We start from the raw sequence: 23083 nt of genomic DNA on the forward strand, positions 1-23083 counted from the left end.
GGAAAACCGTCCACTGGCTGGAGTCATACATAGCAAAAAGAAAGATGGTTGGAGGTCAAGCATCTCAGCTCCAGGATATCACTGTGTCCTGGGCCCAACCACCTTCAGCTGCTTCATCAATGAACTTCCTAGCACCATAGAATCCCTCCAGTGGAGAAGGAGGCCATTTGGCCCATCGAATCAGCACTGACCCTCTGAAAGAGTACTCCACCCAAGCCCACTTCCCCACCCTACTCCTATAAACCTTTAACCTAAACTCCATGTCCCTGGACATCAAGGGACAATTTAGCACAGCCAATCCAGCTAACCTGCACATCTTTAGACTATGGGAGAAAACCGGGGCACCCAGAGGGAACCCCACGCAAGACAAGGGGAGAAAGTGCAAACTCCACACAGTGTATCTATCATAAGGTCAGAAGTGGGGATGTTCGCTGATGTTCAGAACCATTTGCGTTACTTCAGATAGTGAAGCAACCCATGATGAAATGCAGCAAAACCTAGCCAATATCCAGGCTAGGGCTGACAAGTGGCAAGTAATATTTACACCGCACAAGTGCCAGGAAATGACCATCTCTTTTTTTTTTAATAAACAATTTTATTGAGGTAGTTTTTGGCTTTATAAACAGTTACAGACATCATCAGAAAGAAAGCAAAAAAGGCAAAAATGTGCAAACATCCACGTACTTTCAATACTTCCATCGTAACATATTGCAGAAGCCCGCTCCCCTCCCACCGGTACTACCCGCCATATTTTCCCTCCTACTCTACTCTACCCCCCACCCCCCTCCCCCCACCCCCCTGCTGACGCTCACTCTCCCGCAAAGAAGTCAATAAATGGTTGCCACCTCCAGGTGAACCCCTGCACAGATCCCCTCAAGGCGAACTTAATTTTTTCCATCCCCAGGAAACTCGACATGTCCGCAAGCCACCACTCAGTCTTCGGGGGCTTTGAGTCCCTCCACGCCAATAATATTCGTCGCCGGGCTATCAGGGAAGCAAAGGCCAACACATCGGCTTCTTTCTCCCCCTGGACGCCCGGGTCTTCCGAAACCCCAAAAATTGCCACCCTTGGACTCATCACCACCCTTGTTTTTAGCACCTGGGACATGACCCCCGCAAATCCCTCCCAGTACCCCCTCAGCTTAGGGCATGCCCAAAACATGTGAACATGGTTCGCTGGTCCTCCCGCGCACCTAGCGCATTTTTCCTCTATCCCGAAAAATTTGCTCATCCGAGCCACCGTCATATGGGCCCGGTGAACGACCTTAAATTGGATCAGCCCGAGCCTAGCACATGTCGCGGTCGAATTTACCCTACTCAGGGCCTCTGCCCACAGCCCATCCTCCATTTCCCCCCCTAGCTCCTCCTCCCATTTAAGTTTCAGTTCCTCTGTCTGGGACCCTTCGTCCCTCATAAGCACCTTATATATACCCGAGACTCTGCCCTCCCCTTCTTCCCTCCTAGAGACTATTCTGTCTAGAATCCCCATTGGCGGGAGGCGCGGGAAAGATGGGACCTGTCTATGAACAAAGTCCCGCAACTGTAGGTATCTAAAATCATTTCCCCTTACCAACCCAAATTTCTCCTCCAAGCTCCTCATACTCGCGAAGATCCCTTCCAGGAACATATCACCCACCCTTCCCGCCCGCCGCCATACTCTGAACCCCCCATCCATACTCCTGGGGGCAAACCGATGGTTGTCGCAGATTGGCGCCCAGACAGACGCCCCCATCTCCCCCACATGCCTCCTCCACTGGCCCCATATCCGCAGGGTCGCCACCACTACCGGGCTGGTGGTGTGCTTGGCCGGCGGCAGCGGTAGAGGAGCCGTGACCAGGGCTTCCAAGCTGGAGCCCCTGCACGAAGCCGCCTCCACCCGGGAAATGACCATCTCTAACAAGAGAGGATCTAACCATCACCGCTTGACATTCAATGGCATTGCCATTGCTGAATTATCCTCTATCAAATTCTTGGGGGTTACCGTTGGCCAGACACTGAACTGAACTCGCCATATAAATACTGCAGCTGCAACAGCTGGTGGCTATAAAATCTGGTGGCTGGCTACCTCAGATGGTTTGAGCCTGATGGTGATAATGCCAAGTCAGCAGGTTTGATCCTGAGGTAGGCTAATGACACTTGACCAGTTTGAAGTATATGTTATGCGCAGTAGCAAGGGAGGTTCTGATGGAGCTGCATAAAGCACCAGTTAGGTCAAACACTCCATTCCACTTCCTCAATCTTTCTCCTCACACACAAAAGAGAAAGACATGTGGGCGCGATTCTCCACCCCCCACGACGGGTCGGAGAATAGCGGGAGGGCCTTCCCGACATTTTTCCCGACCTCCCGCTATTCTCCCCCCCCCCCCCCCCCCACGGCCGCCCCACGACACGAGTCGCTGCTCGCCGTTTTTGTACGGCGAGCAGCGATTCTCCCCTATCCGATGGGCCAATTTCCCAGGCCTTTACGGCCGTTTTCACGAACTACAACACACCTGCTATCACAGTTCGTGAAAATGGCCGCAGAGTGCCGTTCTCGAGAACTATGGCACCGATTGGCACGGCCGCACCACGGCCGTGCCAAGGGTGGCATGGGCCCGCAATCGGTGGGCACCAATCGCGGGCAGCGGGTCCGAACCCCGCGCACTCTTTGTTCCTCCGCCGCCCCGCTGGATCAGTCCGCGGGGCGGCTGAGGGGCATAACGGCCCGTGCATGCGCGGGTTTCATGCATATGCGTGATGACGTCATCCGCACATGCGCGGGTTGGAGCCGTCCAATCCGCGCATGCGCGGCTGACATCATCGTGCGCGTCAGCCGCCGTTACCCTTGGCGCGCGGGCTTAGCGAAGTTCGCTAAGCCTGCGATGCTGAGGTTCATGGGGCCCCGCTGCTAGCCCCGACCGTGGAGCAGAATCGGGTCCCGGGAGGGGGCGCGTGGGCTGCCGTGAAACACGGCCAGTTTCACGGCAGCCTTCACGACTCTCCGCATTTGCGGAGAATCGTGCCCATGGTGAGGGGAGCGGAAGAATTAAAACAACGGGAAATGAAGGAAAAGATTTGAGCTGAATCTTTGCTGCTGTGTTTGGGGCCTCAATAGGCGGCGGTCGTCTCCAAATGCAAGCCCTTGGGGGATGGATTTATATAAGAGATTCAGGACAGCCAAATGGAGCCTCCGTCTCCTGAGATATTACTGGAGCTTTAAAGCTGAGAATTTCACGGTGTTTTCCTTATCACTGTGCAGAAACTTTGACTGTATATTCAAGCGAGTTCTCAGTTTGGGTTCTAAACAGGTCTGACTAGCAGCCTTTTAAATTGCCTGGCAGCGAGAGAGTGTCTTCCAGCTGCTCCCTGACCTGTGTCTTCTCACAGAATTCAGGTCAAAATGGAGATCGTTACAAAACCCGCCTTTCTTCCCGAAGATTCTGAATGACTCCACGGTTCCCTGTTCTATGTTCTGTGAATTGCATGCAGGAGATGGCAACATGCCATGATGAGTTTCTTTTTTGGTTTCAGATTCCACCATCCACAGTAATTTGCTTTTACCCGGGTGAAGGTTACCTCCCTGATCCACACACCAACCCTCTGGTCACCAGAATATCCCCAGTGCTAAGGCCCAGCTCTTGGGTGTTTGATTGTTGGCTGCTGCCTCTGCGGTGTTGATGCCTCCAGTGTCCGGGCCTCACGATCTGATTGGGGTGTTCGGCAATAACACTTGCGTGCGACAGCATAGAATCATAGAATTTCTAGTGCAGAAGGAGGCCATTCAGCCCATCTAGTCTGCACCAGCCCTTGGAAAGAGCACCCACTTAAACACACGCCTCCACCCTATCCCCGTAATCCAGGAACCCCACCCAAACCTTTTGAACACTAAGGGGCAATTTAGCGTGACCATGCCACCTAAACTGCACATCTTTGGACTGAGGGAGGAAACCACAGCACCCGGAGGAAATCCACGTAGACACATGTGGAAAATGCAAACTCCAGATAGACAGCCATCCGAGGCTGGAATTGAACCCGGGTCACTGGCGCTGTGAGGCAGCAGTGCTAACCACTGTGCCACCATGGCACGTCCATCGACAAGAATCCACTTGGGAGCTGTGGAGTGCTCTCAAAACTAACAATGGCAATTCCCTATTAGTAATAGCCTTCTGCTGTGCAGCAAGAGGCTGCCACGGTCAGTGGGATTTGCCGTGACCTTCACCATATTAACATGGACAAGGCATTGTCTTGGGATGCTCGGTGGGACGGACAGGCAGCAACTGAAGTTGCCCCTGGTATGGCTATCCACAATCCAGGGGGGAGGAGGATAGCATGTTGGAACCATGGACACTGATCCCATCACCCACCAGCCCAGGGGTGGCTGACATCCCCAACCGGGCATGCCCCCTCCGGGGACTCCCCCACCAGCCCCAAGCACTGGGGCAGCAGCAGCCCCGGTGCCCCTGAGCTGATTGCCAGTTTTGAAGATGGCTACTCACTTACACCGATCCCCACAGCAGCTAGCTTCATCTTTATAAATAGGTATGCTGAAGGGTGCTCACGTGACTACTCGCTGGTCAGCCGCTTAGATCACAGGAGGCCGTTAGATAGAGAGTTCTTCCCGTTAATGAGATGGAGATTGGCCTTAATTGGTGAATGCTGATTTCTAGTCATATTGCAGCAGGATCCGGACCTTACCAACTGGACCGGTCCGGTTAGATAGCAAACCGTTCGGCGCCCGATGCATTCCCTGAATTTAGCTTCTCTCACAAACTAACCGACTCGCGTGGTTTTACTCCTGGCAAGACGCAGCCTTTAGATCGTGCTCTATATATCAACAACCCAAACTCCTTGATTGCATCCCAATCTGTAACTCACTCCCGGGTATTAGTTATTCTATATATCAACAACCCAAACTCCTTGATTGCATCCCAATCTGTAACTCACTCCCGGGTATTAGTTATTCTATATATCAACAACCCAAACCCCTCGATTAGATTCCAGTCTTTAACTCACTCTCGGGTATCTCTTATTCTATACATAAACCACCCAAACCCCTCAATTAGATTCCAGTCTGTAACTCACTCCCGGGTATCTGTATTCTATACATAAACCACCCAAATCCCTCGATTAGATTCCAGTCTGTAACTCACTCCCGGGTATCTGTATTCTATACATAAACCACCCAAACCCCTCGATTAGATTCCAGTCTGTATCTCACTCCCAGGTATCTGTTATTCTATATATAAACCACCCCAACCCCTCGATTAGATTCCAGTCTGTAACTCACTCCCGGGTATCTGTTATTCTATATATAAACCACCCAAACCCCTCGATTAGATTCCAGTCTGTAACTCACTCCTCGGTATCTGTTATTCTATATATAAACCACCCAAACCCCTCGATTGGATTCCAGTCTGTAACTCACTCCCGCGTATCTGTTATTCTATATATAAACCACCCAAACACCTCGATTAGATTCCCGTCTGTAACTCACTCCCGGGTATCTGTTATTCTATATATCAACAACCCAAACCCCTCGATTAGATTCCAGTCTTTAACTCACTCTCGGGTATCTCTTATTCTATACATAAACCACCCAAACCCCTCAATTAGATTCCAGTCTGTAACTCACTCCCGGGTATCTGTATTCTATACATAAACCACCCAAATCCCTCGATTAGATTCCAGTCTGTAACTCACTCCCGGGTATCTGTATTCTATACATAAACCACCCAAACCCCTCGATTAGATTCCAGTCTGTATCTCACTCCCAGGTATCTGTTATTCTATATATAAACCACCCCAACCCCTCGATTAGATTCCAGTCTGTAACTCACTCCCGGGTATCTGTTATTCTATATATAAACCACCCAAACCCCTCGATTAGATTCCAGTCTGTAACTCACTCCTCGGTATCTGTTATTCTATATATAAACCACCCAAACCCCTCGATTGGATTCCAGTCTGTAACTCACTCCCGCGTATCTGTTATTCTATATATAAACCACCCAAACCCCTCGATTAGATTCCCGTCTGTAACTCACTCCCGGGTATCTGTTATTCTATATATAAACCACCCAAACCCCTCGATTAGATTCCAGTCTGTAACTCACTCCCGGGTCTCTGTTATTCTATATATAAACCACCCAAACCCCTCGATTAGATTCCAGTCTGTAACTCACTCCTCGGTATCTGTTATTCTATATATAAACCACCCAAACCCCTCGATTAGATTCCAGTCTGTAACTCACTCCTCGGTATCTGTTATTCTATATATAAACCACCCAAACCCCTCGATTAGATTCCAGTCTGTAACTCACTCCTCGGTATCTGTTATTCTATATATAAACCACCCAAACCCCTCGATTGGATTCCAGTCTGTAACTCACTCCCGCGTATCTGTTATTCTATATATAAACCACCCAAACACCTCGATTAGATTCCCGTCTGTAACTCACTCCCGGGTATCTGTTATTCTATATATCAACAACCCAAACCCCTCGATTAGATTCCAGTCTTTAACTCACTCTCGGGTGTCTCTTATTCTATACATAAACCACCCAAACCCCTCAATTAGATTCCAGTCTGTAACTCACTCCCGGGTATCTGTATTCTATACATAAACCACCCAAATCCCTCGATTAGATTCCAGTCTGTAACTCACTCCCGGGTATCTGTATTCTATACATAAACCACCCAAACCCCTCGATTAGATTCCAGTCTGTATCTCACTCCCAGGTATCTGTTATTCTATATATAAACCACCCCAACCCCTCGATTAGATTCCAGTCTGTAACTCACTCCCGGGTATCTGTTATTCTATATATAAACCACCCAAACCCCTCGATTAGATTCCAGTCTGTAACTCACTCCTCGGTATCTGTTATTCTATATATAAACCACCCAAACCCCTCGATTGGATTCCAGTCTGTAACTCACTCCCGCGTATCTGTTATTCTATATATAAACCACCCAAACCCCTCGATTAGATTCCCGTCTGTAACTCACTCCCGGGTATCTGTTATTCTATATATAAACCACCCAAACCCCTCGATTAGATTCCAGTCTGTAACTCACTCCCGGGTCTCTGTTATTCTATATATAAACCACCCAAACCCCTCGATTAGATTCCAGTCTGTAACTCACTCCTCGGTATCTGTTATTCTATATATAAACCACCCAAACCCCTCGATTAGATTCCAGTCTGTAACTCACTCCTCGGTATCTGTTATTCTATATATAAACCACCCAAACCCCTCGATTAGATTCCAGTCTGTAACTTACTCTTGGGTATGTTATTCTATATATAAATCACTCAAACCCCTCGATTAGATTCCAGTCTGTAACTCACTCTCGGGTATCTGTTATTCTATATATAAACCACCCAAACCCATGGATTAGATTCCAGTCTGTAACTCACTCCCGGGTATCTGTTATTCTATATATAAACCACCCAAACCCCTGAATTAGCTTAAAAGTCTGTAACTCACTCCCGTGTATCTGTTATTCTATATAACAGATACACTGTTATCCTAGTTTCGGGAGCCGTTCAGAGGAGGAGGAGAAGTCTCTGGGTGAGTATAAAAACTCACTTTAACCCGGGGATCGAGGCCTAGTTTCGGGAGCCGTTCAGAGGAGGAGGAGCATTCTCTGGGTGAGTATAAAAACTCACTTTAACCCGGGGATCGAGGCCTAGTTTCGGGAGCCGTTCAGAGGAGGAGGAGCAGTCTCTGGGTGAGTTACAGACCTAACGGTAACTTCCTGTTTTCCACTTTTTTTTCAAAAGTGACGTCAGAGGGAAGCTGTGATCTGATTGGTTGATAACCAATCTGCCCCAAATTTAAAACTCGTAAACTTAAATTAAACAAATTAATTAATTAGAGATGGCAGGTCAGGTGATGTGCTTAAGCTGCTTGATGTGGGAGCTGGCAGATCCCATTGCGAGCTGCAGCGACCACATCTGCAGTAAGTGTTGGCTGCTCGAAGAACTCCGGCTCAGAGTTGATGAGCTGGAGTCTGAGCTTCACACACTGAGGCACATCCGGGAGGGGGAGGCTTACCTGGACACTTTGTTTCAGGAGGCAGTCACACCTGTCAGAGTAAATAGTTTAAATCCTGCCAGTGGCCAGGGACAGCAGGGTGTGACTGCAAGTCAGGCAGGTAAAGGGAACCAGCAGTCAGGAACTCAGGAGCCTCAGCCCTTGACCCTGTCCAACAGGTACGAGGCACTTGCTCCCTGTGTGGATGGCGAACAGGGCTGCAGGAAGGATGAGTCAGCTGACCAAGGCACCATGGTTCAGCAGGCCATTCAAGGGGAGGAAGTAAATAGGCAAGTTGTAGTTGTAGGGGATTCTATTATCAGAGGGATAGATAGTATCCTTTGTGAGCAGGATAGAGGGTCCCGCATGGTATGTTGCCTGCCCGGTGCTAGGGTGTGGGAGGATATTGGAGAGGGAGGGGGAGGATCCAGTTGTTGTGGTCCATGTCGGTACCAACAACATAGGCAAGTCTAGGAAAGAGGACCTGTTTAGAGATTATAAAGAGCTAGGATTCAAATTAAAAAACAGGTCCTCAAGGGTCATAATCTCCGGAGTACTGCCCGAGCCACGTGCAAATTGGCATAGGGAGGCAAGAATAAGGGAAGTTAACACGTGGCTGAAAGAGTGGTGTGGGAAAGAGGGGTTCCTTTTCATGGGACACTGGCATCAGTTTTGGGACAGGGGGGACCTATACCGTTGGGATGGTCTCCACCTGAACCGAGCTGGGACCAGTGTTCTGGCGAAAAGAGTAAATAGGGTGGTCAATAGGACTTTAAACTAGAGATTGGGGGGGAAGGGAAAGTCAGGGAACCAAGAGGTGAAGGAATCAGTGGGAAGCGTAGCTGCTTAGGATTACAAAAAATCACGAAAAGACAGAGCTCAGGAGAGGTTGCGATAGTCCCCATCTCACAAAATATGACACAGTGTATGGAAAGGCTCAGTAAACCAAGGTCCACCACACTAAGAAAACAAAAAGGGACAGTCAATAGGGAATTAAAGGTGCTATGTTTAAATGCCCGCAGTGTACGGAACAAGGTAGATGAGCTTGTGGCCCAGATTGTGACTGGCAGGTATGATGTAGTAGGCATCACAGAGACGTGGTTGCAGGGGGATCAGGACTGGCAGTTAAACATCCAGGGATTTACAACCTATCGAAAAGACAGAGAGATGGGTAGAGGGGGCGGGGTTGCCTTGTTAATTAGAAATGAAATTAAATCAATAGCACTAAACAACATAGGGTCAGACGATGTGGAGTCTGTGTGGGTAGAGTTGAGGAACCACAAAGGCAAAAAAACCATAATGGGAGTTATGTACAGGCCTCCTGACAGTGGTCAGGACCAGGGGCACAAAATGCACCACGAAATAGAAAGGGCATGTCAGAAAGGCAAAGTCACAGTGATCATGGGGGACTTCAATATGCAGGTGGACTGGGTAAATAATGTTGCCAGTGGACCCAAAGAAAGGGAATTCATTGAATGTTTACAGGATGGCTTTTTGGAACAGCTTGTGATGGAGCCCACGAGGGAACAGGCTATTCTGGACTTAGTGTTATGTAATGAGCCAGAATTGATAAAAGATCTTAAAGTAAGGGAACACTTAGGAAGCAGTGATCATAATATGGTAGAATTCAGTCTGCAATTTGAAAGAAGGAAGGTAGAATCAGATGTAAAGGTTTTACAGTTAAATAAAGGTAATTACAGGTGCATGAGGGAGGAACTGACGAAAATCGACTGGAAGCAGAGCCTAGTGGGAAAGACAGTAGAACAGCAATGGCAGGAGTTTCTGGGAGTAATTGAGGACACAGTGCAGAGGTTCACCCCAAAGAAAAGAAAGGTTATCAGAGGGAGGATTAGGCAGCCATGGCTGACAAAGGAAGTCAGGGAATGCATCAAGGCAAAAGAGAGAGCCTATAATGTGGCAAAAAGTAGTGGGAAGTCAGAAGATTGGGAAGGCTACAAAAACAAACAGAGGATAACAAAGAGAGAAATAAGGAAGGAGAGGATCAAATATGAAGGTAGGCTAGCCAGTAACATTAGGAATGATAGTAAAAGTTTCTTTAAATACATTAAAAACAAACGGGAGGCAAAAGTAGACATTGGGCCGCTCCAAAATGACGCTGGTAATCTAGTGATGGGAGACAAGGAAATAGCTGAGGAACTTAATAAGTACTTTGCGTCAGTCTTCACAGTAGAAGACATGAGTAATATCCCAACAATTCAGGAAAGTCAGGGGGCAGAGTTGAATATGGTTGCCATCACAAAGGAGAAAGTGCTAGAGAAACTAAAAGGTCTGAAAATTGATAAATCTCCGGGCCCAGATGGGCTACATCCTAGAGTTCTAAAGGAGATAGCTGAAGAAATAGTGGAGGCATTAGTTATGATCTTTCAAAAGTCACTGGAATCAGGGAAAGTCCCAGAGGATTGGAAAATCGCTGTTGTACCCCCCTGTTCAAGAAGGGAACAAGAAAAAAGATGGAAAATTATAGGCCAACTAGCCTAACCTCGGTTGTTGGCAAAATTCTAGAATCCATCGTTAAGGATGAGATTTCTAAATTCTTGGAAGTGCAGGGTCGGATTAGGACAAGTCAGCATGGATTTAGTAAGGGGAGGTCGTGCCTGACAAACCTGTTAGAGTTCTTTGAAGAGATAACAAATAGGTTAGACCAAGGAGAGCCAATGGATGTTATCTATCTTGACTTCCAAAAGGCCTTTGACAAGGTGCCTCACGGGAGACTGCTGAGTAAAATAAGGGCCCATGGTATTCGAGGCAAGGTACTAACATGGATTGACGATTGGCTGTCAGACACAAGGCAGAGAGTTGGGATAAAAGGTTCTTTTTCGGAATGGCAACCGGTGACAAGTGGTGTCCCGCAGGGTTCAGTGTTGGGGCCACAGCTGTTCTCTTTATATATTAACGATCTAGATGACGAGACTGGGGGCATTCTGGCCAAGTTTGCCGATGATACAAAGATAGGTGGAGGGGCTGGTAGTATTGAGGAGGTGGGGAGGCTGCAGAAAGATTTAGACAGTTTAGGAGAATGGTCCAAGAAGTGGCTGATGAAATTCAACGTGGGCAAGTACGAGGTCTTGCAAAGGTAAACTTGCAGGTTGAGTCCGTAATTAAGAAAGCAAATGTAATGTTGTCATTTATCTCAAGAGGCTTGGAATATAAAAGCAGGGATGTACTTCTGAGGCTTTATAAAGCACTAGTTAGGCCCCATTTAGAATACTGTGAGCAATTTTGGGCCCCACACCTCAGGAAGGACATACTGGCACTGGAGCGGGTCCAGCGGAGATTCACACGGATGATCCCAGGAATGGTAGGCCTAACATACGATGAACGTCTGAGGATCGTGGGATTATATTCATTGGAGTTTAGGAGGTTGAGGGGAGATCTAATAGAAACTTACAAGATAATGAACGGCTTGGATAGGATGGACGTAGGGAAGTTGTTTCCATTAGCAGGGGAGACTAGGACGCGGGGGCACAGCCTTAGAATAAAAGGGAGTCACTTTAGAACAGAGATGAGGAGAAATTTCTTCAGCCAGAGCGTGGTAGGTCTGTGGAATTCGTTGCCACAGAGGGCGGTGGAGGCCGGGACGTTGAGTGTCTTTAAGACAGAAATTGATAAATTCTTGATTTCTCGAGGAATTAAGGGCTATGGGGAGAGAGCGGGTAAATGGAGTTGAAATCAACCATGATTGAATGGTGGAGTGGACTCGATGGGCCGAATGGCCTTACTTCCGCTCCTATGTCTTATGGTCTTATGGTCTTATATAAAACCCCGAACTTCTCGGTTAGATTCCAGTCTGTAACTCACTCCCGGGTATCTGTTATTCTATATATAAACCACCCAAACACCTCGATTAGATTCCAGTCTGTAACTCACTCCCGGGTATCTGTTATCCTATATATAAACCACCCAAACCCCTCGATTAGATTCCAGTCTGTAACTCACTCCCGGGTATCTGTCATTCTATTTATAAACCACCTCAAACCACTCGATTAGATTCCAGTCTGGAACTCACTCCCGGGTATCTGTTATTCTACATATAAACCACCTCAAACCCCTCGATTTGAGTCCAGTCTGTAAATCACTCCGGAATGTCTGCTATTCTATATATAAACCACCCGAACCCCCGATTAAATTCCAGTCTGTAACTCACTCCCGGGTATCTGTTATTCTATATATAAACCACCCGAACCCCTCGATTAGATTCCAGTCTGTAACTCACTCCCGGGTCTCTGTTATTCTATATATAAACCACCCAAACCCCCGATTAAATTCCAGTCTGTAACTCACTCCCGGGTATCTGTTATTCTATATATAAACCACCTTGAACCCCTCGATTAGATTCCAGTCTGTAACTTACTCCCGTGTATCTGTCATTCTATATATAAACCACCCAAACCCCTCGACTAGATTCCAGTCTGTAACTCACTCTCGGGTATCTGTTATTCTATATATAAACCACCCAAACCCCTCGATTAGATTCCAGTCTGTAACTCACTCCCGGGTATCTGTTATTCTATATCTAAACCACCCAAACCCCTCGATTAGATTTCAGTCTGTAACTCACTCCCGGGTATCTGTTATCCTATGTATAAACCATCCGAACCCCTCGATTAGATTCCAGTCTGTAACTCACTCCCGGGTATCTGTTATTCTATATATAAACCACCCAAACCCCTCGACTAGATTCCAGTCTGTAACTCATTCCTGTGTATCTGTTATTCTTTATATAAACCACCCAAACCCCTCGATTAGATTCCAGTCTGTAACTCACTCCTGGCATTTGTTATTTTATATATTAATCAGGCGAACCGGTTTATTAGATTCCAACCTGCATCACACTCCATAACTCAGTTTCCTATTTAAATCCATCTGATGTTCTGCCCTTCCTTATCTCTTTACTGCTCTAATTATGACCGCTAGCTTGTTCTTGTTCATGTGACCTCCACCATTGGTGATTGTGGCTTTCGCTGCCTCGATGCTAATGCCTGAAATCTCCACCCAAAACCTCTCCATCTCGCTGTCATCCTTTATGATTCTGTTTATAGCCTTCCTTGTTAACCAAACTTTTGGGTTCTATCCTCAGAAAAAGTGCCTTGGTGTTAAATGTTGCTTGGTAGCTCTGTTAGAACACTCTTTGGGATATTTTGCTACATTAAAGATGCTATTATTATAGTTGCCAGCCAGCAGTTTGAGCGTGTCACACGTGCAGTGCCCAATGTGATGGTTTTCCTAGTTGTAAGCCACTTTTTGAGTTACAGGTCTTAAGGTACCCAATAGAAACCGTTCCGGGGGAAGAGTTTAGGAGTTCAATTTCTGTAAGGCTGCTGGTGATTTGCTGGGATAATTCAATGGAAGATTCCTCGAAACTGTGTGGGAAAGCTGTGAATGTGTTGAACCGAACCTTTTTTGTGATTTATCCTATCCAACTTCCCATCATCCTCTGGACTGCAGATCAGGCACTGCAACATTACAACCCATGGGTTCCCCTGAGTGTTGGCCACACTGCCCGGAACCTGGCCCACCTGTGAGGGGTAATGGACGATTCCACCTTGTGCTTCATGCTGATCGAAACCCGATGTGGAATCAGTGACTATTGGTCAGGAACAGGAACCCTGAGCTTCATGGGCAGCACAATAGCACAGTGGTTAGCATTGTTGCTTCACAGCGCCAGGGTCCCAGGTTTGATTCTAGGCTTGGGTCACTGTCTCCCAGTGTCTGCGTGGGTTTCCTCCGGGTGCTCCGGTTTCCTCCCACAAGTCCCAAAAGACTTGCTGTTAGGTATATTGGACATTCTGAATTCTCGCTCTGTGTACCCGAACAGGCGCCGGAATGTGGCGACTAGGGGATTTTCACAGTAACTTCATTGCAGTGTTAATGTACTTGTGATAATAAAGATTATTATTATTATTAATTGTGTTTTCACCCCACCCCCCCTTCCCTCCTCTCTCTCATCCCCACTCCCCATCAAGGATGACAGTTCTAAATTATATCAATGCATTTGTTTCAATGCAGTTCTTTCAGTGTCCTACCTGTAGCTGCACATTCGCTCCAACCTGGGCTGCCTGGTATGAATCTCCATTCAGCGCCTGCATGTTCATATACAGATCTCCACTGTTTGTCACGTTATAGGAAGCAGAAGAACCTGCAAAATACAAAGGTAGATCCTCTGTGATCGGACTGGAGAGTTCACTCTCGCTCCCAGTGCATCAGCTGCTTCACATAAGGCATTGAGCCTGCTCCACCATTCTAGGTGAACAGTTACCTCAACTCCACCTTTGTGTACTACCCCAGCATCCTTCACTTCCCTTCGAGTCCAAACCCCTATTAAGCGTTGCCTGGATGAGCATCTATAGCTCTCCGAGGTAGAGAATACCAAAGATTCACAACCTGTTGAGATGAATATCCTTCTCTGCTCAATTCTGAATGGCCAACTCCTTTTGCTGGGTCTGAGGCCTGTGTTTTATGCTCCCCGAGCCAGGGGAAACAACTTTAAAGCATCTACCCTGCCCAGCCCCTCAATCATTTCATCAGTTACCATGAGATCGCCTCTCATCATCTAAATTCTAGGGACTATAGACCTAGCCAATGGAAAGGATTATCCTATAAATGGGTGGGTAGAGTCTATGACAGGGTAGAGTGTACATGGGGTGTGGAAGGGGATTAAATGGGTGGGTAGAGTCTATGATAGGGTAGAGTGTACATGAGGTGTGGAAGGGGATTAAATGGGTGGGTAGAGTCTATGACAGGGTAGAGTGTACATGAGGTGTGGAAAGGGATTAAATGGGTGGATAGAGTCTATGAGAGGGTAGAATGCACATGGGGTGTGGAAGGGGATTAAATGGGTGGGTATAGTCTATGACAGGATAGATCATATATGGGGTGTGATGAAATGGGCTGAATAATGTTTATAGACTCTTTTAAATTCTTAGCACAGTTTAATTCACCCAATAGCATTTGATTTGGTTTAGATCGGCCAACATCTCTGATGGAGACAAGTTGGTAACACATCTCAGAAGTTCAGCAATGATTCAATGGCTAGTTCTCCTTGTAGTGTGGTTACAATGTCCCCACCCACCTCCACAGTAAAACTGTCCACCAACACTCACTCTCTAAACCCGTACACACAGACCGGCCAATAGTTCGTGGTGCTGGAGGGCTGTTGGCTCCCATGGATCTGTAGCATGATTCTGTCCCTTCAGAGAGAGAGTGAAAAGGGGAGAAAATTAACAAAAGGTGCCAAGGTATGCATTCCAAAAATATTTATTCATGGAAATTTCACATTAAATACGAAGGACAAATTTTCCATCAAATGCCAGATGCCTACAAGCTGAAGGGCATTTCTTTCTCACATGTCCATACAAAACCATTCAGGGCCTCAGCCAGACATACAGTCAGTCATTCTGTCACATGGGCTATCTCTGAGACAGAGAGCAGTCTATCTCTGAGACAGAGAGCAGTCTATCACTGAGACAGAGAGCAGTCTATCTCTGAGACAGAGAGCAGTCTATCACTGAGACAGAGAGCAGTCTATCACTGAGACAGAGAGCAGTCTATCACTGAGACAGAGAGCAGTCTATCACTGAGACAGAGGGCAGTCTATCTCTGAGACAGAGAGCAGTCTATCTCTGAGACAGAGAGCAGTCTATCTCTGAGACAGAGAGCAGTCTATCTCTGAGACAGAGAGCAGTCTATCACTGAGACAGAGAGCAGCCTATCTCTGAGACAGAGAGCAGTCTATCTCTGAGACAGAGAGCAGTCTATCACTGAGACAGAGAGCAGTCTATCACTGAGACAGAGAGCAGTCTATCTCTGAGACAGAGAGCAGTCTATCTCTGAGACAGAGAGCAGTCTATCTCTGAGACAGAGAGCAGTCTATCACTGAGACAGAGAGCAGCCTATCTCTGAGACAGAGAGCAGTCTATCACTGAGACAGAGAGCAGTCTATCTCTGAGACAGAGAGCAGTCTATCACTGAGACAGAGAGCAGTCTATCTCTGAGACAGAGAGCAGTCTATCTCTGAGAGAGAGAGCAGTCTATCTCTGAGACAGAGAGCAGTCTATCACTGAGACAGAGAGCAGTCTATCTCTGAGACAGAGAGCAGCCTATCACTGAGACAGAGAGCAGTCTATCTCTGAGACAGAGAGCAGTCTATCACTGAGACAGAGAGCAGTCTATCTCTGAGACAGAGAGCAGTCTATCTCTGAGACAGAGAGCAGTCTATCACTGAGACAGAGAGCAGTCTATCTCTGAGACAGAGAGCAGTCTATCTCTGAGACAGAGAGCAGTCTATCACTGAGACAGAGAGCAGTCTATCTCTGAGACAGAGAGCAGTCTATCTCTGAGACAGAGAGCAGTCTATCACTGAGACAGAGAGCAGTCTATCACTGAGACAGAGAGCAGTCTATCACTGAGACAGAGAGCAGCCTATCTCTGAGACAGAGAGCAGCCTATCTCTGAGACAGAGAGCAGTCTATCTCTGAGACAGAGAGCAGTCTATCTCTGACACAGAGAGCAGTCTATCTCTGAGACAGAGAGCAGTCTATCACTGAGACAGAGAGCAGTCTATCTCTGAGACAGAGAGCAGTCTATCTCTGACACAGAGAGCAGTCTATCTCTGACACAGAGAGCAGTCTATCACTGAGACAGAGAGCAGTCTATCTCTGAGACAGAGAGCAGTCTATCTCTGACACAGAGAGCAGTCTATCTCTGAGACAGAGAGCAGTCTATCTCTGAGACAGAGAGCAGTCTGTCTCTTAGACAGAGAGCAGTCTATCTCTGAGACAGAGAGCAGTCTATCTCTGAGAGAGAGAGCAGTCTATCACTGAGACAGAGAGCAGTCTATCTCTGACACAGAGAGCAGTCTATCTCTGAGACAGAGAGCAGTCTATCTCTGAGACAGAGTGCAGTCTATCACTGAGAGAGAGAGCAGTCTATCTCTGACACAGAGAGCAGTCTATCACTGAGACAGGGAGCAGTCTATCACTGAGACAGAGAGCAGTCTATCACTGAGACAGAGAGCAGTCTATCACTGAGACAGAGAGCAGTCTATCTCTGAGACAGAGAACAGTCTATCACTGAGAGAGAGAGCAGCCTATCTCTGAGAGAGAGCAGTCTATCTCTGAGACAGAGAGCAGTCTATCTCCGAGAGAGAGCAGTCTATCTCTGAGAGAGAGCAGTCTATCACTGAGACAGAGAGCAGTCTATCTCTGAGAGAGAGAGCAGTCTATCACTGAGACAGAGAGCAGTCTATCACTGAGACAGAGAGCAGTCTATCACTGAGACAGAGAGCAGTCTATCACTGAGAGAGAGAGCAGTCTATCTCTGAGACAGAGAGCAGTCTATCACTGAGACAGAGAGCAGCCTATCTCTGAGAAAGAGAGCAGTCTATCACTGAGACAGAGAGCAGTCTATCTCTGAGACAGAGAGCAGTCTATCTCTGAGACAGAGAGCAGTCTATCTCTGAGACAGAGAGCAGTCTATCACTGAGACAGAGAGCAGTCTATCTCTGAGACAGAGAGCAGTCTATCTCTGAGACAGAGAGCAGTCTATCATGGAGAGAGAGAGCAGTCTATCTCTGAGAGAGAGCAGCCTATCTCTGAGACAGAGAGCAGTCTATCTCTGAGACAGAGAGCAGCCTATCTCTGAGACAGAGAGCAGTCTATCACTGAGACAGAGAGCAGCATATCTCTGAGAGAGAGAGCAGTCTATCACTGAGACAGAGAGCAGTCTATCACTGAGACAGAGAGCAGTCTATCACTGAGACAGAGAGCAGTCTATCTCTGAGACACAGAGAGCAGTCTATCTCTGAGACAGAGAGCAGCCTATCTCTGAGACAGAGAGCAGTCTATCTCTGAGACAGAGAGCAGTCTATCTCTGAGACAGAGAGCAGTCTATCACTGAGACAGAGAGCAGTCTATCTCTGAGACAGAGAGCAGTCTATCACTGAGACAGAGAGCAGTCTATCTCTGAGACAGAGAGCAGTCTATCTCTGAGACAGAGAGCAGTCTATCTCTGAGACACAGAGAGCAGTCTATCTCTGAGACAGAGAGCAGCCTATCTCTGAGACAGAGAGCAGTCTATCTCTGAGACAGAGAGCAGTCTATCTCTGAGACAGAGAGCAGTCTATCTCTGAGACAGAGAGCAGTCTATCTCTGAGACAGAGAGCAGTCTATCTCTGAGACACAGAGAGCAGTCTATCTCTGAGACAGAGAGCAGCCTATCTCTGAGACAGAGAGCAGTCTATCTCTGAGAGAGAGAGCAGTCTATCACTGAGACAGAGAGCAGTCTATCACTGAGACAGAGAGCAGTCTATCACTGAGACAGAGAGCAGTCTATCACTGAGAGAGAGAGCAGTCTATCTCTGAGACAGAGAGCAGTCTATCACTGAGACAGAGAGCAGCCTATCTCTGAGAAAGAGAGCAGTCTATCACTGAGACAGAGAGCAGTCTATCTCTGAGACAGAGAGCAGTCTATCTCTGAGACAGAGAGCAGTCTATCTCTGAGACAGAGAGCAGTCTATCACTGAGACAGAGAGCAGTCTATCTCTGAGACAGAGAGCAGTCTATCTCTGAGACAGAGAGCAGTCTATCATGGAGAGAGAGAGCAGTCTATCTCTGAGAGAGAGCAGCCTATCTCTGAGACAGAGAGCAGTCTATCTCTGAGACAGAGAGCAGCCTATCTCTGAGACAGAGAGCAGTCTATCACTGAGACAGAGAGCAGCCTATCTCTGAGAGAGAGAGCAGTCTATCACTGAGACAGAGAGCAGTCTATCACTGAGACAGAGAGCAGTCTATCACTGAGACAGAGAGCAGTCTATCTCTGAGACACAGAGAGCAGTCTATCTCTGAGACAGAGAGCAGCCTATCTCTGAGACAGAGAGCAGTCTATCTCTGAGACAGAGAGCAGTCTATCTCTGAGACAGAGAGCAGTCTATCACTGAGACAGAGAGCAGTCTATCTCTGAGACAGAGAGCAGTCTATCACTGAGACAGAGAGCAGTCTATCTCTGAGACAGAGAGCAGTCTATCTCTGAGACAGAGAGCAGTCTATCTCTGAGACACAGAGAGCAGTCTATCTCTGAGACAGAGAGCAGCCTATCTCTGAGACAGAGAGCAGTCTATCTCTGAGACAGAGAGCAGTCTATCTCTGAGACAGAGAGCAGTCTATCTCTGAGACAGAGAGCAGTCTATCTCTGAGACAGAGAGCAGTCTATCTCTGAGACACAGAGAGCAGTCTATCTCTGAGACAGAGAGCAGCCTATCTCTGAGACAGAGAGCAGTCTATCACTGAGACAGAGAGCAGTCTATCTCTGACACAGAGAGCAGTCTATCTCTGAGACAGAGAGCAGTCTATCTCTGAGACACAGAGAGCAGTCTATCTCTGAGACAGAGAGCAGCCTATCTCTGAGACAGAGAGCAGTCTATCTCTGAGACAGAGAGCAGTCTATCTCTGAGACAGAGAGCAGTCTATCTCTGAGACAGAGAGCAGTCTATCTCTGAGACAGAGAGCAGTCTATCTCTGAGACAGAAAGCAGTCTATCACTGAGACAGAGAGCAGTCTATCACTGAGACAGAGAGCAGTCTATCTCTGAGACAGAGAGCAGTCTATCACTGAGACAGAGAGCAGTCTATCACTGAGACAGAGAGCAGTCTATCACTGAGACAGAGAGCAGTCTATCTCTGAGACAGAGAGCAGTCTATCTCTGAGAGAGAGAGCAGTCTATCACTGAGACAGAGAGCAGTCTATCACTGAGACAGAGAGCAGTCTATCTCTGAGACAGAGAGCAGTCTATCTCTGAGACAGAGAGCAGCCTATCTCTGAGACAGAGAGCAGCCTATCTCTGAGACAGAGAGCAGTCTATCTCTGAGACAGAGAGCAGTCTATCTCTGAGACAGAGAGCAGTCTATCTCTGAGACAGAGAGCAGTCTATCTCTGAGACAGAGAGCAGTCTATCTCTGAGACAGAAAGCAGTCTATCACTGAGACAGAGAGCAGTCTATCACTGAGACAGAGAGCAGTCTATCTCTGAGACAGAGAGCAGTCTATCACTGAGACAGAGAGCAGTCTATCACTGAGACAGAGAGCAGTCTATCACTGAGACAGAGAGCAGTCTATCTCTGAGACAGAGAGCAGTCTATCTCTGAGAGAGAGAGCAGTCTATCACTGAGACAGAGAGCAGTCTATCACTGAGACAGAGAGCAGTCTATCTCTGAGACAGAGAGCAGTCTATCTCTGAGACAGAGAGCAGCCTATCTCTGAGACAGAGAGCAGTCTATCTCTGAGACAGAGAGCAGTCTATCTCTGAGACAGAGAGCAGTCTATCTCTGAGACAAAGAGCAGTCTATCACTGAGACAGAGAGCAGTCTATCTCTGAGACAGAAAGCAGTCTATCACTGAGACAGAGAGCAGTCTCTCTCTGAGACAGAGAGCAGTCTATCTCTGAGACAGAGAGCAGTCTATCTCTGAGACAGAGAGCAGTCTATCACTGAGACAGAGAGCAGTCTATCTCTGAGACAGAGAGCAGTCTATCTCTGAGAGAGAGAGCAGTCTGTCACTGAGACAGAGAGCAGTCTATCACTGAGACAGAGAGCAGTCTATCTCTGAGACAGAGAGCAGTCTATCACTGAGACAGAGAGCAGTCTATCACTGAGACAGAGAGCAGTCTATCACTGAGACAGAGAGCAGTCTATCACTGAGACAGAGAGCAGTCTATCACTGAGACAGAGAGCAGTCTATCACTGAGACAGAGAGCAGTCTATCTCTGAGACAGAGAGCAGTCTATCTCTGAGACAGAAAGCAGTCTATCTCTGACACAGAGAGCAGTCTATCTCTGACACAGAGAGCAGTCTATCTCTGAGACAGAGAGCAGTCTATCACTGAGACAGAGAGCAGTCTATCTCTGAGACAGAGAGCAGTCTATCTCTGACACAGAGAGCAGTCTATCACTGAGACAGAGCAGTCTATCTCTGAGAGAGAGAGCAGTCTATCTCTGAGAGAGAGAGCAGTCTATCACGGAGACAGGGAGCAGTCTATCTCTGACACAGAGAGCAGTCTATCACTGAGACAGAGAGCAGTCTATCACTGAGACAGAGAGCAGTCTATCTCTGAGACAGAGAGCAGTCTATCTCTGAGACAGAGAGCAGTCTATCACTGAGAGAGAGAGCAGTCTATCACTGAGACAGAGAGCAGTCTATCACTGAGACAGAGAGCAGTCTATCTCTGAGACAGAGAGCAGTCTATCTCTGAGACAGAGAGCAGTCTATCACTGAGACAGAGAGCAGTCTATCACTGAGACAGAGAGCAGTCTATCTCTGAGACAGAGAGCAGTCTATCTCTGAGACAGAGAGCAGTCTATCACTGAGACAGAGATGTCTATCTCTGAGAGAGAGAGCAGTCTATCTCTGAGAGAGAGAGCAGTCTATCACGGAGACAGGGAGCAGTCTATCTCTGACACAGAGAGCAGTCTATCACTGAGACAGAGAGCAGTCTATCACTGAGACAGAGAGCAGTCTATCTCTGAGACAGAGAGCAGTCTATCTCTGAGACAGAGAGCAGTCTATCACTGAGAGAGAGAGCAGTCTATCACTGAGACAGAGAGCAGTCTATCTCTGAGACAGAGAGCAGTCTATCTCTGAGACAGAGAGCAGTCTATCACTGAGACAGAGAGCAGTCTATCACTGAGACAGAGAGCAGTCTATCTCTGAGACAGAGAGCAGCCTATCACTGAGACAGAGAGCAGCCTATCACTGAGACAGAGAGCAGTCTATCACTGAGACAGAGAGCAGTCTATCACTGAGACAGAGAGCAGTCTATCTCTGAGACAGAGAGCAGTCTATCTCTGAGACAGAGAGCAGTCTATCACTGAGACAGAGAGCAGTCTATCTCTGAGACAGAGAGCAGTCTATCACTGAGACAGAGAGCAGTCTATCTCTGAGACAGAGAGCAGTCTATCTCTGAGACAGAGAGCAGTCTATCACTGAGACAGAGAGCAGTCTATCACTGAGACAGAGAGCAGTCTATCTCTGAGACAGAGAGCAGCCTATCACTGAGACAGAGAGCAGCCTATCACTGAGACAGAGAGCAGTCTATCACTGAGACAGAGAGCAGTCTATCACTGAGACAGAGAGCAATCTTTCTCAAAGTCAGAAACCTGCGCAGGAGCAAGTGGAGCTGGGGAGGAGGTGAAATGTCTATTTGCCAGGGAAGTGTCTCCACAGAGATGGGGGTAATGCTCACTTTCTCATTTCAGTGCAGCGAGCAACAGATCGCAAACGCAAACAACTTGGAAAACTGTGTCTGCAAGCTGATCTCAGACCAAGTCTCCAGCTTCCTCTTTACCTACTTCCTGCGGATTGTCTTCACCATGATCTCTCAAGCTGTGACTTGTGAATGGAAAGGGAGTCCTCTTACCGTGTGGGATCTTTCCTCTTCCCACATGTATTGCTGCTGGCAAATGCAAGGCGGTAAATAATATTAATATCGATAATCATCTTTATTGTCACAAGTAGGCTTACATTAACACTGCAATAATGTTACTGTGAAAAACCTCTAGTTGCCACATTCTGGTGCCTATTCGGGTACACGGAGGGAGAATTCAAAACGTCCAAATTACCTAACAGTACGTCTTTCAGGACCAGTGGGAGGAAACGGGAGCACCCGGAGGAAACCCACGCAGACACGGGGAGAACATGGAGCCTCCACACAGACAGTAACCCAGCCGGGAATCGAACCTGGGACCCTGGTGTTGTGAAGCCACAGTGCTAACCACTTTGCTACCATGCTAACAGATCTGCACGTGGACATGCTGTCTTCCATTTGAATTGGCGTGGTGTTCACCTTGTCTATCTAATGGACTAGTATGAGGAGTGATCATTTCTCAGTATGGGCACTGGACTAGCACAATTGCTTTTTCCTAAGATATATGGAAATGCATGTGGGAGGATCATGGACTAGAGCCAGGGGAAGCTTCTAAGAAGCTCTCTGGACAAAGACAATTTGATGACAGCTCATTAGCATGATGTTCAGCATTTGCTCCTCAAGATGATTCACTGTT

General features: G+C 47.5%; 1 protein-coding gene across 4 annotated transcripts in view; it reads right to left on the reverse strand.

The window, feature by feature from the left end:
• Positions 1-23083, reverse strand: part of LOC119964936 (pre-B-cell leukemia transcription factor 1-like) — a 592307-nt gene that overhangs the window by 40048 nt on the left and 529176 nt on the right. For all 4 annotated transcript variants that reach the window (XM_038795141.1, XM_038795140.1, XM_038795139.1 and 1 more), the window contains 2 exons: positions 15140-15226; positions 14063-14175 (listed from right to left, as the gene is read on the reverse strand). In XM_038795141.1, the coding sequence (XP_038651069.1) occupies positions 14063-14175; positions 15140-15226 (200 nt within the window). The remainder of the gene's footprint in view (positions 1-14062; positions 14176-15139; positions 15227-23083) is intronic.

This window comes from Scyliorhinus canicula, chromosome 4 (genome assembly GCF_902713615.1).
Source record: "Scyliorhinus canicula chromosome 4, sScyCan1.1, whole genome shotgun sequence".
NCBI lineage: Eukaryota > Metazoa > Chordata > Chondrichthyes > Carcharhiniformes > Scyliorhinidae > Scyliorhinus > Scyliorhinus canicula.